The 15,761-nt window shown below is 55.5% G+C and overlaps 11 protein-coding genes across 11 annotated transcripts; 5 read left to right on the plus strand and 6 right to left on the minus strand.

Moving 5' to 3' along the window:
• Positions 1-709: 709 nt before the first annotated feature.
• On the plus strand, positions 710-3,207 carry PUNSTDRAFT_105138 (uncharacterized protein). The gene is made up of 3 exons (XM_007385653.1): positions 710-1,515; positions 1,585-2,961; positions 3,017-3,207. Exons 1-3 carry the CDS (start codon positions 1,198-1,200, stop codon positions 3,182-3,184), a joined length of 1,863 nt encoding a protein of 620 aa, XP_007385715.1. The 5' UTR covers positions 710-1,197; the 3' UTR covers positions 3,185-3,207.
• Positions 3,208-3,402: 195 nt separating this feature from the next.
• On the minus strand, positions 3,403-5,908 carry PUNSTDRAFT_114865 (dicarboxylic amino acid permease; the record flags this gene model as incomplete). Its single annotated transcript, XM_007385654.1, has 16 exons — positions 3,403-3,607; positions 3,667-3,709; positions 3,762-3,886; positions 3,940-4,012; positions 4,062-4,265; positions 4,317-4,361; positions 4,416-4,843; positions 4,902-4,953; positions 5,019-5,073; positions 5,132-5,160; positions 5,210-5,231; positions 5,280-5,375; positions 5,432-5,458; positions 5,510-5,589; positions 5,638-5,671; positions 5,741-5,908. The coding sequence occupies 16 exons, from the start codon at positions 5,906-5,908 to the stop codon at positions 3,403-3,405; spliced, it is 1,686 nt and encodes a 561-aa protein (XP_007385716.1).
• Positions 5,909-6,220: 312 nt separating this feature from the next.
• PUNSTDRAFT_71810 (ClpP/crotonase) lies at positions 6,221-7,453 on the minus strand (the record flags this gene model as incomplete). Its single annotated transcript, XM_007385655.1, has 8 exons — positions 6,221-6,476; positions 6,546-6,627; positions 6,682-6,798; positions 6,927-6,978; positions 7,030-7,126; positions 7,174-7,189; positions 7,246-7,317; positions 7,366-7,453. 8 exons carry the CDS (start codon positions 7,451-7,453, stop codon positions 6,221-6,223), a joined length of 780 nt encoding a protein of 259 aa, XP_007385717.1.
• A 263-nt stretch (positions 7,454-7,716) lies between these two features.
• Positions 7,717-8,360, plus strand: PUNSTDRAFT_114867 (glycosyl transferase; the record flags this gene model as incomplete). The annotated part of the gene is made up of 3 exons (XM_007385656.1): positions 7,717-7,993; positions 8,051-8,189; positions 8,252-8,360. 3 exons carry the CDS (start codon positions 7,717-7,719, stop codon positions 8,358-8,360), a joined length of 525 nt encoding a protein of 174 aa, XP_007385718.1.
• A 137-nt stretch (positions 8,361-8,497) lies between these two features.
• PUNSTDRAFT_114868 (S-adenosyl-L-methionine-dependent methyltransferase) lies at positions 8,498-9,605 on the minus strand (the record flags this gene model as incomplete). The annotated part of the gene is made up of 5 exons (XM_007385657.1): positions 8,498-8,944; positions 9,001-9,069; positions 9,130-9,378; positions 9,436-9,463; positions 9,514-9,605. 5 exons carry the CDS (start codon positions 9,603-9,605, stop codon positions 8,498-8,500), a joined length of 885 nt encoding a protein of 294 aa, XP_007385719.1.
• Positions 9,606-9,709: 104 nt separating this feature from the next.
• PUNSTDRAFT_114869 (RNA-binding domain-containing protein) lies at positions 9,710-10,597 on the plus strand (the record flags this gene model as incomplete). Its single annotated transcript, XM_007385658.1, has 4 exons — positions 9,710-9,820; positions 9,892-10,013; positions 10,071-10,473; positions 10,550-10,597. 4 exons carry the CDS (start codon positions 9,710-9,712, stop codon positions 10,595-10,597), a joined length of 684 nt encoding a protein of 227 aa, XP_007385720.1.
• Positions 10,598-10,610: 13 nt separating this feature from the next.
• PUNSTDRAFT_114870 (uncharacterized protein) lies at positions 10,611-11,480 on the minus strand (the record flags this gene model as incomplete). The annotated part of the gene is made up of 4 exons (XM_007385659.1): positions 10,611-10,764; positions 10,829-11,198; positions 11,259-11,357; positions 11,420-11,480. The coding sequence occupies 4 exons, from the start codon at positions 11,478-11,480 to the stop codon at positions 10,611-10,613; spliced, it is 684 nt and encodes a 227-aa protein (XP_007385721.1).
• Positions 11,481-11,569: 89 nt separating this feature from the next.
• On the plus strand, positions 11,570-12,453 carry PUNSTDRAFT_114871 (DUF1777-domain-containing protein; the record flags this gene model as incomplete). Its single annotated transcript, XM_007385660.1, has 5 exons — positions 11,570-11,762; positions 11,811-12,166; positions 12,225-12,301; positions 12,359-12,376; positions 12,432-12,453. The coding sequence occupies 5 exons, from the start codon at positions 11,570-11,572 to the stop codon at positions 12,451-12,453; spliced, it is 666 nt and encodes a 221-aa protein (XP_007385722.1).
• A 474-nt stretch (positions 12,454-12,927) lies between these two features.
• PUNSTDRAFT_70979 (eukaryotic translation initiation factor 1) lies at positions 12,928-13,485 on the minus strand (the record flags this gene model as incomplete). Its single annotated transcript, XM_007385661.1, has 4 exons — positions 12,928-13,071; positions 13,133-13,170; positions 13,230-13,361; positions 13,458-13,485. The coding sequence occupies 4 exons, from the start codon at positions 13,483-13,485 to the stop codon at positions 12,928-12,930; spliced, it is 342 nt and encodes a 113-aa protein (XP_007385723.1).
• Positions 13,486-13,642: 157 nt separating this feature from the next.
• PUNSTDRAFT_121543 (uncharacterized protein) lies at positions 13,643-14,518 on the plus strand (the record flags this gene model as incomplete). The annotated part of the gene is made up of 3 exons (XM_007385662.1): positions 13,643-13,829; positions 13,887-14,312; positions 14,400-14,518. The coding sequence occupies exons 1-3, from the start codon at positions 13,754-13,756 to the stop codon at positions 14,516-14,518; spliced, it is 621 nt and encodes a 206-aa protein (XP_007385724.1). The 5' UTR covers positions 13,643-13,753.
• Positions 14,519-14,544: 26 nt separating this feature from the next.
• Positions 14,545-15,602, minus strand: PUNSTDRAFT_71551 (uncharacterized protein; the record flags this gene model as incomplete). The annotated part of the gene is made up of 3 exons (XM_007385663.1): positions 14,545-15,184; positions 15,251-15,471; positions 15,522-15,602. 3 exons carry the CDS (start codon positions 15,600-15,602, stop codon positions 14,545-14,547), a joined length of 942 nt encoding a protein of 313 aa, XP_007385725.1.
• Positions 15,603-15,761: the final 159 nt, after the last annotated feature.

Consider the following 15,761-nt stretch of genomic DNA (forward strand, 5'->3'; position numbering starts at 1 on the left):
AGACGTTCAGCGCGGCTGAGTCTTTCGCCACGCCCTGTGGAACCTCCCACAAACGAGAACGAGGCGAAGACCACGGATAGTCGACCGGAAGGTCAGACTGAAGCCGGACCCTCGACGGGAGACAACGCCAGCCCTCACCCTCGCCGCTCTGCCCGTATCAGCGGCACTCCTCGCATATTATTTCTCCCTTCCCCGAACAAGCCCTCTTCTGCACGCCGATATTCCTCCCCTCGTCGAGATATACCCAACTCCGCACAACATTCATCTCCACTGAAGGCGCTTGATACCATCAATGATTCCGAAACTCCAGCGGAACACGTCTCTGAGAAAGCGCAGGGTAAGAAACGTGCGATACCCCCTTCCGATAGTCCCGTACGGCAAACAGTCGTGGTCCCTCTGCCGGAGGTGACGCCACTCCGTCTCAAGTCGCGTAAGAAAGCTCATGCAAGTCTCGGCGACCGTGCACTAGGCTCGCTATCGCCCAACTCTTCCGGCCTGCTTTCGTCCTTGCTCCCGTCCGTCCGCGGGCCTGATGATGGCAGTCCCGTAGCTCTGTTCAAACGAGCGCAATCGAACCTCGTATCTTCCTTCGACAACTCCCAGGACAACCCCGAAGCAGCCCACTACCCTGAACATACCCAGCCTTCACCGTCCGCCCAAGACCCCAGCACTACCGCCAATCCCTTCCTAACCACTTCACGTCCGCCAACCACCCCTCTCAAGTTCGGCGCGTCTCGCCCTAACGATCCATCCCGGTCGCCCGCCAAACGCATTCCGCTCGACGATGCCGTCGCGCAGGGCGCCATCTCCCCTCAGAAAGCTGCCGAGCTGCGCCAGGCCAAGGTCGGGCTCTTCGGCTCCGCCGTCTTCACCGCTCGGGCGAACGCCGGGCCGACTACGCCTGCCCGGCGGATCACGATCGAGGAGGCGAAGGAACGCCACCGCGCGTTCGGCTCGCCGGGGAAACCTGCCTCGGCGCGCGCTGCCTCTGCGGACCCTCAACCGCGCCTCGTCATTCCGGAGACCCCGGTGCGGGGCAAGGGGCGCGCTGCCAGCGAGCAACCCACGGAACAGGCGCAGGCTCGGACGCGCGCGATACGGTTCCACAACCTGCACCCTCCCCCACCCGACGGCGATGCGACCGACCTGCCCTTTCCCATCAGTCCATCGCCGGCCAAGAGGGTGCTCGCGCCTGCTATGATTCCGGAGGAACCGGAGGAACCGAGTAGCCCCATCGCGGCGGGGGCACCCCGAGAACCGACACCACCGGGGCCCAGCGGTACAGCAGAGAGCGGCAAGCACTCTCCTGCTCCTTTGGCTTCTCGCCCGGCGAAGGGCACGCTACGGCAGCCTTCCCCGGCGAAAGAGAGTCGGATACCCAGGATCGGTGCCAAACCGTACGCGCGACCGACGGCCGCGAGTGGCAGAACAACTAAGGAAAGCAAGATAACCACGCCTGCTTCCGCTCCACCAGCGGGCAAGTCCAAACCCGCACCCTCTGTTGTACGGAAAACGGTACGCCCTTGGTCGCGCAATGAACTTTCAGGCTCTCTGTTATTGACGCTCTCATGTTCTCCCTGTCAGGCTCGCATCGTCCGGGTGATCTCCAGAGCAAGGACACCATCGGACGATAGCTCGGACAAATCGGGTTCAGGAGTGCCTGCCGCCCAGACCACAGCCGCCCCACCAAGGACAACTGCAGTTCGTCAAGGGAGATTTGCCAAACCTACAACCGTAGCACCCGCCTCAGCTCCCGTGGGCTCGCTGAAGCGTAAGAGGGAACCGGGGCCTCCTTCGCCGCCGCCTGTCGTTGTCGCCCGCATGGTCCGACCCGGGACTTTCACACATCCGAAAACGGGTCCCCCGAAATCTGAACCTCCCGCGGCTAGCAAACGTATCCCTGAAGTGACCATCATCAGCCCGCCCGTACGGACCATTCCGCGACCGCGGTCCGCCGCAGGGGCAACAGTCTCCAAGCGACGCACTAAGGTTGCAGATCCTGACTCGGAGATCGCCCCGACGGCTCCTACGAAGGCGATCAAACCGCAAACGGAAGCATCCGTCGATATTCCACCACCAGAGACTGTTGCGGAGGACGCCGCCACGGCACGTGAGGTTGTGCCTCCACCAGTCGATGATACCGAGCCCTCCAAAGTTGCATCGCCGCCCGCCCAACAGGAACAGTCTGAAGAACCTGAACCGTCCAGTCGAGGACGCCGTACCCGTGCACGATCCAATTCGGTCACTGCGGACGCCCAACAATCCGACGCACAGGAATCCGACGTGGAAGGCGCCTCGGAAACACGCAGGACAAGACGTAGTCGCAAGCCGACGCAAGCCAACGATGTATTCGGCCCGCGTGTCGTCTCGTTGCAGCCGAAACGGAAAGAACCCCGGGACAGGTCGGCGCCACCCAACGCCGGCATCTTCTGGGGTATGACCGCCACGGCGCTTCGTGCCCTCACGAACTCGAACACCTCCAAGAACGAGCGGTACTACGCGACGCTTAAGACCGAGATCGTCAGGAAAGAGGGCGAACGACCGGCCAGTCCTGTAATGAAGGCCAAGACGATATCGCAGCGACAACAAGAGGAAAAGGAGCGTGGACGTCAGGAGCGGGCGGCGAGGAGAGCGCGGAGGAGCGAGGGCAGTGTAGCAGAGACGGAGGCCAGCTCGCAGGATTGGGATGAGGGGAACGTCGATGCTGACGACCTCGAGGATGTGCCTGGGAAGCATCGGCGAGGTGCAGGAGACGAGGAAGACTACGAAACCCCGCATCGAACACAACAGGCGCTGAGGCAGGGGGCCGGAGAAACCGAGGACGAGGGCAAGCCCAAGAAGCGGGTAAAATGGGACCGGGGCCTCTTCACCACCGTATGCCTGGATGAGGTCTTGCCGAAGCCCAAGAAGCCGCAGAAGGAGGATTTGACGAAGAGAGGCTGTCTGACGCCAAAAGCGAAGGTGCGCGCTGTGCTCGACCCGAAGGGCGCTCGCTCATGCAATTTCTCCATCGTAGACACTGCGGTTGGATTCTCTTGGGAACGTTCTCAACACGGACATGCCGTTGAGTCTGGTACCGGAGAACATCGTAGTGAAGAAGTTTATATATGACAATGATGAGGGCGCCGAGCCTCCGCCTGAACCCAAGACGCCTGCTACCCGAAGCAAGAAAGCTAAGACATAACGCATCCTGTTGCTATCATTCACCCATTCACCACATTCAGTGTTGCCATCTCTATGCTATATCTTGCCACATGTACATACAAGATTAATATCGTCAGAGCGGAGCTCGTTGAGCACTCAAAAAATGTGCCCTATGCTCGGATTCCAGCGACCAGCTCATCAAGGCATGGCATGACGGACACCGATTCGCCCTCTGCCTTTACTCTCACGGACGCCGATCTAGATATTGTCCCAGATCCGACGCCATCTAGGCTTGCCTGCAAGGGATTCAGACTCTTCCTGGGCCTTGTACCGTTTTTCCTCCTCGTTGATCTCTGCTAGTCCTGTGACCAAGTCCACTTCGGCAGGTGGGATGACCTTGCTCCTGTAGAACAACTTGTATCCCAACCAAAAGCAGAAAAATGTGGGGAGGCCGATGTATGATCTACGCAGTCAAAAGTTATCAGTTTTCGAGCCCAAGCCAAGCATTTGATGCGGACATACGTGACGAATGTCGCTTTCGTGAACGGTATGAATGTGTCAAAGCCTGTGGAGATGTAAGCTCGGCTGGGCAACGCTCATAGGGTCCAGCGACCAACCTTTGAAGAGAGTAATGATAGCCGTGGAAATGAGAGCAAACCAGGAGCCGTATGGTTGGAAGGGCGCCTTGTAAGGTAAAGTGTTTCGATCAATTCCTTGTGCTTTTAACGCTCGCATGAATGATCTAGGTGAGGATTAGCGGCGGAGGTTTGACCTGACACGATGTGGGAGGCTTACATATGAGTATAGACGATGCACATCCAGGTGATGGCACCGAATGTTGAAACAAGATTCACGAAATAGGTGAAGACTGTCGCCACAATGAGCACGCACATGCACAATGGAGATCGTTGACTTACCCTGAGCGCTGGACTTCGTCACGTTCAAGAAAACCAGACAGCAGAATGACAAGCATAGCAGCAATGCCGTCCAAGGAACGCCCAAACGATTGACCTTTTTGAAGAGAGAGGGCGCCTTGCCTTCGATCGCCAGACCGTATAGGGTGCGTGAACCGATGTACAGATCAGAGTTGGCGGCACTGAGGACAAACACAAGAACGGCGCCTGATGCAGCGTAAGTTGGAGACCAACGTATGGAACCAGAATGCAGCTGACCGTTGATGACGTGATTCAAGGTCTTGATTCCGACAAGCACCGTCGCTTAACAACTATTATCAGTATATGCAACGAGCGGTCGTGTGCAGAGGCACCCACCAACTACAAACGGTGACGACGCCGCGCCAGTCTTTGACTTGTTGGCCACGAATAGTTGCTGAGATGTACTCGGCACGACCAGACCGATCACGAAGACGCCTCCGATATAGAACACCAGGATTCGGAAGAACGTGCGCCTAATAGCAATAGGGATGTTCTTCCTTGGGTTCTCAGCTTCGCCGACCGTAACACCGATCAACTCGGTACCGATGAATGCAAACAAAGCATTGATCAATGTGCTCCAGAATCCAAGGAAGATGGACAGATGCTCCGAGTGGACCTGCGAAAGGAGGTAATGTCCCATCGGGCCGTCGGGATGTTGCCAGTACCGGAATCCGATGCGGTCGTGACGGGGGTTGCCGCCGAGGTCAATGATGATGCCCATCAGGAGCAGGCCTATCAGCGCTATCACTTTGAGGCTACTGAACCTGTAAACCCGCATTTGTCAGCTAAGGACTCCTTGTCTGAGGCAATTGATGCATGTACCAGAACTCCAGCTCTCCGAAGACACGCACGCCCAGTAGATTTACGAGGCCGACTGAAGCACATCGTCGTCAGAGATCGCCTCAAATAATTCAGTGGGGGAGATTATCGATTACATACTGAACGCGATGAAAACTACCATCCACACTGCGACATGAATGGAATCATTCCAGTACTATATAGCAAGCGGATGTCAGAAAAATATATAGGTAGACTTCAGCAGCCCAACTGACCTGTATAACAATTCCAGCGGCGTTTATATCTGTTCATTGTTCAGTTTCTGAAAGGGAGAAAGGTTGGATCGACTGAACTATTGGGAGTGACAATCAAGTACTGTGGAAGCTCGTTAGCTTGTTCAAGCGAACGGAGAACGGGAAGTACCTTCAGCAGATAATTCCATCCCAATGCGAACCCAAGCGCCGGGTCCACAAAACGTGTACTGTAACCAGCAAATCCCTTCTTATGGGGTAGAAAGGCCTGAGTGAATGGTCATGTGAGTGAGGGCTTCTTGTACAATGGAGGGACGCTCTTACGCTCATCTCTCCCAGGGCCACCATCACCTAGTGAACGCAGATAAATAAAAATCGCACCTACGGGTTGCTCGCACTCGCCATGTAACAAACGAGCCCCACAAAAGAATACCCAAGCAAAATGCCCAAAGGTCCTCCCCGCACGAGTGCAGTGCCACTGCCTGGATGGATCTCAGTATTCGGACTTCCGTGTCGTTCATCGCACTCACCGATGATCAGCCCAGTACCAACGGCACCTCCCAGCTAAAAATCACTGACATATTAGCACACAAGGCTTCATTCATGACACCAGTCAATTCATTGTTACCATACCGCGATCATGGATATTTGCCTGGCTTTCAGCCCTCTGTGCAAGGTTTCCTCCGCAGGCGGATCGACGAGAAGGTCATCCTCGTAAACCTCGGCATCGGACGAACGCCGTTTCCGCGCGCTGAGCTTGCTGTCGCCCTTCTCTTCGTAGGCGGGTGGTACGTCCGCCATACCGCGGTCTGGGAAACAAACGAACGGTTCTCATCCCCACTGGCTGCGGCTTCCGCTGTTTATATAGTCGCGCGCGTCAGGTCAGGTCCCGATTGCGAAATCATCAGGCCGCCCCGGGGTTCGCGAAGTCCCACAGACGCACCTGCCAAATTAGGCAAGTGCATGCTTTGGGAAGCGCTTCCGACAAGAGAGCCAAGCCGCCCAAGCTCGAGATCCGTCAGTCGTTGTGCAGCTTACACAAGGCATACATCCCTCTGAGGAGCTGTTATGTATAGCATCTGAAGCCTCCCATCATCCAAGGCTGCGTAACCTTTACAGTTTATGCCTGATCTCCTTCTTGGCGACTTGAGCGAATCGAACGCTGGGCACTCCACTTGCCAAGCGTGCGGCTTGTCCGTAACTCTCGCGAAGATTGACGGCGTCCGGATCATTCTTATCTTCCAGCGCTCGTCGAAGGAGCTGCTTGATCGTTAACAGCGCCGTCGGATCGAGCCCCGCTAATTCTGACGCAAGGTGAGCCCGCACAGCGGCGTGGAAGGAGGCAACATCTTGTTCCTGAAAGATTTTGCTATCGTACAAGTGAGCAACGTCGACACAGGTTCCACAGCATGACCGGAGGCCAGGGGAAAGCGCGTACTTGACAAAGCCGCTGGCCAGCAGCTCTTCTGCGGTCTTTTTCTTTCCCCACAGAAGCACCTCGTTTGCTTGCGCAACACCCACTAACATATGTCAATCAGTGGCATGCAATGAATTGCTATATTCGGAGAACATACTTCTGTTGATAAAGCTCGCGCTTGATCCTCCCTCTGTAACAAGACCCAGAAACGCGAAAGGCACCGACAGCCACATCTGCGGCGTGCAGTATATGAAATCGAAGTGACCAAGGAAAGCTGGACCGTCGTTGAGCGACGAGGGCGAAAAAGATGTTCGTGCGCCAAACCTGCTGCTATACCTATCGCAAGTCGCGTTAGCCCTGTCGCGGCGGGGCACTTGAAGCAAGCGCCAATGCTCAACGCACCCATTACTGGACCTTGCACAGCGGCAACCAAGATTTTGCTATGAGTGTACAGCTTCATGCCCGTCAGTACCAGGGATAAGATGATACGTCGCGTGTCACGCACAGCGCGTCCGACATCAGTATTCACGGGTGACACTCTGCTCAAGAAAGTATCCCTCAAGCTTGCAGGCGTCCCTCCACCGACTTTGACGTCTGTCCCACTGTACGAACGTTACTGCTTGCTGAGGTAAGTGTATATGCAACGCACGCGCAGAACCACCGTCCTTCCGCTGGCAGGAAGGTGTGAGCGAGGTCAAGAAAGGTGGTGCAAGCTGCTCACCTTGCCAGACAGTAACGAGCACATCCTGCCTTTGGTCAATGTCCCGGAGCGCCACGGCGAATGCGTCGTAGTCTATGCTTCTTAGCAGGAGTACTGAGACAAGAGAGACACGGCGCATACCATCCCTAGTGATTGCGTTGAGCGACGCCGGTCGGTTCAGAGTTATCGTCGCTATACGGTCTTGGACGTCGACGCGAATGGTGCTCATGACGGCTGCCGCTACCCCGGAATGCCCATGAACGCGGGGCTTGCACACCCATGTTTTATGGAATCCAGTCTGCGCATCGGCAATTCGGGGAGAGTTGAACCGGTGAAGGTCGGATGACCGGTCGAGGCGTCTTGTGATCAGTCTCACGGTACTTTCGATGACCGCATAAATCTTTGGAGACATTACTGTCCGTCGCAGTCCTTACAAGTTACGATGGCGTAGCACGAGCTGAAATCGCACCCTTATCAAGGATTCCTAACGACATGGCCAAAACAGCTTTCGTCACGGTTGGCTCTACCAAGTTCGACGACCTGGTGACGGCGTTCTCTCGCGAAGACGTAATATCCAGCTTGCAGTCGAAGGGTTACACCAGGCTTAACATCCAGTGCGGACATTCATATGCATCCGACTCCGGCACATATCCCCAACTTCAAGACGTGAGGGTGATCGAGACCGGAGGGTTGCGCATTGAGCAGTTTCGGTTCAAACCTTCGCTGGAGGAAGACTTCAGGTCTGCGGATCTCGTCATCAGCCATGCAGGTCAGTATACCGTGCATGACTTGAAGGCAGGGGCCTTCCAGCTGATAATTCCGACAGGATCTGGCACAATCTTGGAAGTGCTGCGCATGGGCAAACCGCTGATCGTCGTGCCGAACTCTACACTTATGGACGATCATCAGACGGAGCTTGCTGTCAAGCTGGATCAGTTAGGGTATCTGAAGGCCAGCACGGTCAGGTACGTACAGATGGTCCGTGGCTGCACAAGATGTGATGGCACTAACAACATGGCCGTGTCAGCGATATAGCGCGAGCCATTGCCGATTTCAATGCGAGCGAAATTGTCCCCTTCCCTGGCTTTACCCCAGAAAGGTTCTCGTCGTTGCTGAACAAGGAAATGGGCTTTTGATCTTGGAAATGATGTAGGCTACGGCAGCAGCGATTCTCTGCGTACCTGGCTTTCACTCGTATCCTCAACTGTCTCACAGAGCGTACCGGTTTGGATATGCAGCACCGGCCTGTGATTCACTGGAAACAGCTGGTAAACTACCTGTGGTTGATCGCATGCCATCGCCTAATTTCAAGGTAGTAATTTGACCGTTCCCATCCATCCTGAGTGAACCTGGCTCCCATATTCGCGCCATTGCTACTCGCAGACACCACAAAGGGTTCACCAAGCATCAAGCCCATATCGGAAACTACCTCTTCCGCCAGCGCACGTAGTTCTCCCCGAGCAAACATATGATAGTAGCGATTGAACGTTGGTGGAGAGGCTGGCGCTCCTTCAAAAAATGTTTGTCCAGAGATCTGTTTGTTGGGAGCCTTGGTCATTATCCATGGTACGAACACGTCTTGACCGTCAAAGTTCTGATTCTCTACGTAACGTTCTTCCGACGATGATGGGACGACCCGTTTTGACAGCTCGTCTTGTTCAACGGCCCAAACATAGATTAATACTCGTCCGTGCTCGGGCGATACGGCTTCAAGAAGGCGCTACCGCAGGGATTATTCTATTGAGATCAACGCAGAAGGTTAGTGCATGACGGTACCTTTATCGCTTCTTTTCTCCTCGCGCGAGTGGATAAGTGATGTATGGTCGCAATCGATATCGCATAATCCTGTCGAAGACAAACCCCCTTTTCAGAACCATCCGATCGTGCAAGCCCACCAGAACTCACGAATGCGCCGCGCCTCCAACATTGGTCCAGCACATCCCCAAGAATGACCTCGCGAGTCACATCTGCGGAGGAGCTACCAGCCTTTCGCGCGACTTCCAGTAGATTCCTGCTGCGGTCGAGGCCGATCGTCCATACGCTTCCAAGACGGTCCAGCGGCAAGGGCAGGTACTTTCCATTCCCCGTTCCCGCGTCCAGACCGACCCATCCCGTTGGAAGCTCCGAGATGAAGCGGGCAATGAGAGGCCATGGCTACTGGGATGCAGCTTAAGTATCGAAAAGCCGCGAAGATCTGTAGTTTCGACAGACTTTGTACCGTGTGGAGGAGAAATGGCTCCTGAAGCGACAAGTTAAGGACCGCAACTGAGATAGAGGATCGCAACTCACGCTATTTGATCATATACATGGTGTACGTGTTGAGCCTCGTAGCTTTCAGGGTTGCTGTCTGGTACAACCTGGACAAGGGCCTTCGGACTCATCGCTGAAGATAAAGAGACGCGAATAACCTTATAGTGAGGTTAGGTCCAGACTTCATCGAAGTCGGTGGCGTTGGACGGGGTTCGGCTTGCTCTGGTCGCTCACCATGGCCCACGTCGTTACACCATTGGACCAACCTTCGAACTACAAGGACAGTCAAGCGCGCCTAGATCGTCAAAAACAGAACGAACTGCTTTCCAAGTCGACAACGCTTTATGTGAGCACAAACCGATCTGACCTGCTTTTTGTCGAGTCTAGTAGCGCACAAACTGACAACAGAGTTCGCAGGTGGGTAATCTGAGTTTCTACACAACAGAGGAACAGATCTATGAACTGTTCTCCAAATGCGCCAGCCTCGAAGATGGCGGTGGGGTAAAACGCATCATCATGGGTTTGGACCGTAACACGCGGTTGGTGCCATAGTTTCACCACATGTCCCGGCGCTGATATGCTGACTTGATGAGCAGGACGCCTTGCGGATTCTGTTTCGTCGAGTTTTACACACATGCGGAAGCTCTGGCTACCTGCAGGTATATTTCGGGCTCCAAGCTTGACGAGCGCATCATTCGCTGCGACTTAGACCTTGGGTATCGGGACGGGCGACAGTTTGGGCGCGGGAAGAGCGGAGGGCAGGTGCGCGATGAACACAGGCAGGACTACGATCCTGGTCGGGGTGGTTGGGGAGCACAGGCGCAGAGGGCTGAGATTGAGAGGAGGAGAGAAGTTGAGGAGCGGTATGCGGACGTGGGCACTGACCCGATGGCAAGAGGTGGCGGCGACTGGGCCCAAGCGAATGTGGTCGTGCAGCAGGAGAAACCCTCCCTCAAGAGGGAGAGGGATGACGACGATGCCGAAGGGGACGAAAGACAGGTGCGTATCCCCGGTCCTTTGAAGAAGGGCTGGTATCTGGTTGATTTCCTCGTTTGCTAACTTCGAGTTCTTGCAGGCTGCCCGTGCAAAACTGGAAGACGATGTAGACGCCTCGAGAATGTGATGATATTACGTGCTTAGTATATTACGCGTGCCCGAACGAGAAACTTAGTCCCGTACATCTCCTTGCTCCAGTACGTGAGATGCAACCGTCTGACGAGCCGATGCGCCTCCGAAGCAGACGCAAGGCGGACAATATGTCGCGACTGCGAGTGATTCTCTATGCCAGCCCTGTATTGAAGTGCGGAGAATCAGCGTGATTTTTCTATATGCATGGCGAATGTCCGGAACTGACTTGTCGAGCTTGTACACCTCGTCCCCACTCGCCGCGAACTGGAAGCCCTTCAGGTTGAGCTTCACCTGCTCCGACGTAATCTTCCAAGGTAGGCCCCATAGCGCAACCGTCTTGCCCCTCCCCGTGATACCGCCGTTGGGCCCGTTCCCTGTGATGACCCCCCGTTCCTCCGCCTCCGCGCGACCCTGCACACCGCGGCTCCTGCTTGGCCGCGCATCCCCGGGAGGAGGATCGCAGGTAAAAACGGTGACAGGAATGGACGTGAGCGTAAGGCCGTGGAGCTTTCGGATGTTGGATTCCGTGAAGTCCGGGTGGGTCATGGTAAGGTAGGCGCGCCCCGTGGGCACGAATTTCTTGTAGTCCAACGTGACTGTACATGCACAGGAATCATTGGAGTGGCTCAGAAGTACAAAGACCATCATGAACGCACCATCGGCAACATTCTCGACCTTGGCCTTATTAATCACTCGTCTTATGTCCGAAGGGAGGGCAGACCGGGGTAGGTCCCGGAGCTGTATATGTAACCTGGCTAAGGCAAGACGTCATCATCATTGTATCTAGCCATAGTAAAAAACCAATGCGACATCTTGCCTGCTTTAGAGAGGGGGGCAGCCTGGGCAGCCTTGGTCCCCGCCTTCCATACCGTGCTCATGGCCGTCGTTGGGTGAGCTTCCTCCGAGTTCTGGAGAGGCAGCTTCGTGGTGGCTGTGGCCTCACCCTTTCCTGGTTGCTGCACGCGCCATGTCTTCCAAGGATCACCGGCCAAGAGAACGCAGCCTGGACAGAAGAGATAGGGACAGGGACAGGGACAGGAGGGACAGAGACCGCGGTGGATTCAGAGATACGCGAGACGACCGTGGTCCCCGTCGGGACGACCGCGACCGCCGAAGGAGCCGTTCTCGCAGCCCTCCTCGGCGAGGCGACGGGCGGGGTGGTGAGTGCTTCCCTTGTAACTGCCCATGTGCAAACTGAACCACGCGAGTATCAGATCGAAGAGACTACGTACGAGATAGAGACGACAGGCGGGACGACCGCAGGCGAGACGATAGACGCGAATACGACCGCGACCGTCGACGCGAACCGCCCCCTCCTTCTCGACGGAACGATGACCAACCTCGTGACATAGGCAAGGAGCCCCGGAGGGATGATCGTCGGCCACAAGCTCTGAATGGTAAGGAGCCGGAGTCAAGATCTGCGACCTCGTCCGTTCCTCCGTCCACCGGCACACCCGCTCCTGGCGCAGAAGAGGGCGAGGAAGGCGAAGCGATGGACGCCACGAACGACGACGAAGAGGCGATGATGGCAGCCATGGGGCTCACGGGATTCGGGACTACCAAGGTAATGGTGTTCCTTCCTGCTTGCTGGTGTGAAGACTGAGCGTGTCCACCCCCTGTAGGGTAAACACGTCGAAGGCAACCAGGAAGGTGCCGTCGACATCAAGAAGATGCGTACTTGGCGACAATACATGAATCGGTTCGTGCCCGTGTCTCTCATGATCCACGAGCCAGTGACACTGACATGTGTGTGCAGTCGCGGAGGTTTCAACAGGTTCGCATTATGTTCCACATGGCAGCCCCTTCCGTCCACTAACGATTCCTCACAGGCCCCTCGACAAGATCAAGTAGTCCGGACGCGGCTTTTTATGACTTGTTCCTCTTTCCAAGCTCGCCTACACGAAGATATCATGATATGCCCCGGCCTGTCGCTAGTTAAGTTACGAACTCTTGTTATCCACACGATGGCTACTATGTGCCCGATTAGCAGGTGGCAGACCCTCAAATCGATGTCCGCATTCCGACCCACAAAACGCTCGAGGTTAGCTGTCTATGGTGACGGGTACTTTGCGCAACGTCTATCAATCGGTGTGAAATATTGAGCGATACGCGGTGTCTCGTATGAGGATTCCACCGTCAAGATATCTCGAACGCTTCGTTACTAATGTGTACATGGGCCGAAGACGAGAAAGAAGCAGTCTAACGAACGATAGATCATGAGAGCCTTCTAGTGAACAATCATACGTAGTAATGGCTGTCCGCTGATATTGGTGGATTGGTGCAGAAGATGACTTGGCGTGCACAGAGCATGATCCGATGGACGGATCAGAAACCGTGCACCTTGATGCTGCCGCGCGGGATGCCCTCCTCAGTGAGGAAGGTCGAGATCTTTGCGCGTTGGTCTCCTTGAAGCTGGATGACCTGACCCATCTCCTCGTCCTCGACGAGTGTGCCATTGCAGGCGAATTCCTAAATTGATAATATATTGAGATGTGGCTCCGCAGAGGCTACATCGAGCATCGCCAAGTACCTTCTTGAACGCTTTCAGAAGCTTCTTGGGGTCGTATTCTGGAAGCAACGATGTTGTGAGTCATCAACCAGCAGTGTATCAGGTGCGCACTACGCACCCTTCGGCAAGCCTTGGAGGGTTGTCAGAGTCTTGCGTCCATTCCTCTGTTGAATACGGACGTGGATGTAGTTCTGTTGAGATCCGACGTCTTGCTGACCGCCGAGAGGATCACCCTCGTCTGCAAAGGGGTCTGCACGGGCGCATCAGCTCCAGGTTCAACACCAACGCCTAATCGCCGCGGGCGATAACCCAACAGCGAACGAGATGAACCACGACAGGCACTCACCGAAAGTGTTGAGATTCTGCACGCTCATGCGAATGAAGGGAAAGTGTAAAGGTACAAGTGATGGGACGAGGGCAGAGACTGAGTGGGGGTTGAACGAGGTCAAGAGGCAAGAGGGCGCTGAGAAAGCCGATGTGTGAATCGGTGACCTCAATCTTTGCCTTTTACGACCGTCTGGTCCTGCCTCCCGCATTCACCGCCTTCGGCTGGATCTTGACTCGCATCGACCAAAGCTATTCAGCGGCTGGAAAAAGCTCGCTGTCTGGTCTGAATCTCGATCTTCACGCTTAGTCTTGGTCATGGCGGGACCAGGGGAACACGAATCTCGGAAGAGGAAACAACCCCCCACATTTCAACATCTCCCACCACACAGAGGTACGTAAAACTTCATACTATACTCGCTGATTGCTGAATCATCCTCAAATTGTGCAGCAAAGAAGCTGAAAAAAGAATGGATCGAGAAACAAAAGATCAAGAGCAAGTGGAGAGCACAGAAACGGAAAGAGGGTCTCGCCACTTCATTGCCTTGCATAGCCCGGCCAGAAGGGGGCGAAGCAGTGGAGGAAGATAGCGGAGATGAGCCGAAGATCAACCAAGGCAAAACAGTTATTGGCGATCACGCAAGCGAACCGGATCCAGAAGAGGAACCCGGTGCTGGGAGTGAATCTGAGGACGATCAGTCCGAGAACGACGAGGCTCCTAGTCCAGCGACCTCGGCTGCTCGAAGGTCTGGTGACAAAGCGGGGGGGCCTGAAGGAGATACCAAAGAAACGCCATCATTAAGGGAACTAAGCAAGCAAGCTTACTCTCGGTCTTCATTACACTCGTACAAGTCGGATCCGTTACATCGACACGGACGCGGACGCGGTCGCGGTGGACCCGCTGCCTCTACGAGCGGCAGAGGTGGTAGTGGTGGGCGAGGACGAGGACGAGGACGAGGACGAGGCGGAGGAGGGCGCGGAGGAGGCGCGGAGCGTAGTGACAGAGGCGGGCGGAAAGGCCAGCCAGATATGCGACTACGCATGAATGCGATGTTAGAGAAAATAAAGAGGGATCATACTTGACAGTATCTATGCTCACTGGGGGCATCTCAGGCTTTGTTTTCCTTGTCCTCGTTGTCCGCATCCAGATCCATTGCATCTTGATCTTCCGAGCTTTGCCCTGTCTGTTGTGTTGGGTCCGTCGACGGCTGCGGGGCTTCGATTTCTGACTTGACGAAACGCTCCTCAAGAGTGGCAAATAGCGGCTTCGCTCCGGATTCTAGGCCAACCGTCGTCGTCGTCGTCAACGCCGTTGGATGATCGCTCATATGTCCGGGTGCAGGGTCGTCTAGTTCGTCCACAAGGCCCAGCGCACGCGGCTCCAATCCATGATTCTCGTTCTGCGCCGGCAAGGGCGGCTCACCCGTCTTGTCCTCGACAGCGTCAAGCACGAACGGAGGTGGACTGCGCGACTTGGAGCGACGCGCATCGTCATGGAGGAAAGGGATCGGCGAGAACAGGGGCGTGCTGGGCACGGAGGAGTCGCGACTAGGGAAGAAGGACGGCTCAGCCGGCGCTTTGGTCGAGTCTTTGTTCGTATCGGATTCGGGTGGGACGGGGAACGCGTCCCAGGTTGAGGTAACGAGGAGAGACTTTTCGAAGGCACGAAGGTATTTTCCGATGCGTTTGTAGTGCTGTTTCGGACGGATGCAGAGCTCGCAGACGCGTTGTATTGTAAACGGGGGCGCTCTGGGTGAAGCGACGAGCGTGATCAGATATACCGCTCGCATATATCCAAGGAAAGGAGCTCCTTACCCCTCGAACTCATGTAGCTGGGCAAAAATATACTTCTTCGCATCATTGGCTTCCTCCTCCGTTAGCTTGCTCTTCGGCGCTTCATTGGGATTCTGCTCGTTCCGCTCTCTCGCAGGGAACGGAGGAAGCTTCATACCACCGGGCGTCGAGACTCGCGCAGTCCATGGCGTCGGCGGTGTAGCTGTGTTGTCGTTTTGTTCAGCCAGAAACATGGCGATGTTCTGCGCACATCTCAGCAGCATCCACTGTCGGGTTAAGGGGGTATACATACTTGGTTCAATTTGTGCTTGATGATATCTCGTAGCCGCGACCATTCTGAGCTGCACGATCGGTTTTTCAGTCGACTGGGCATCGGAGACGGGCTCTACATACTCGATTACATCCGTGGTCGCGATCTGGTCAAGCAGCGCGTCGTATTCTGCGAACTCAAGGACACTGTTAGTCAGTCGTCATCGAGCTGACGTCCCCAGGCCGCATACCGGGGAGCCATTCGAAGTTCGCAGAGATTGGG

This window comes from Punctularia strigosozonata (genome assembly GCF_000264995.1).
Source record: "Punctularia strigosozonata HHB-11173 SS5 unplaced genomic scaffold PUNSTscaffold_9, whole genome shotgun sequence".
NCBI classification, from domain to species: Eukaryota; Fungi; Basidiomycota; class Agaricomycetes; order Corticiales; family Punctulariaceae; genus Punctularia; species Punctularia strigosozonata.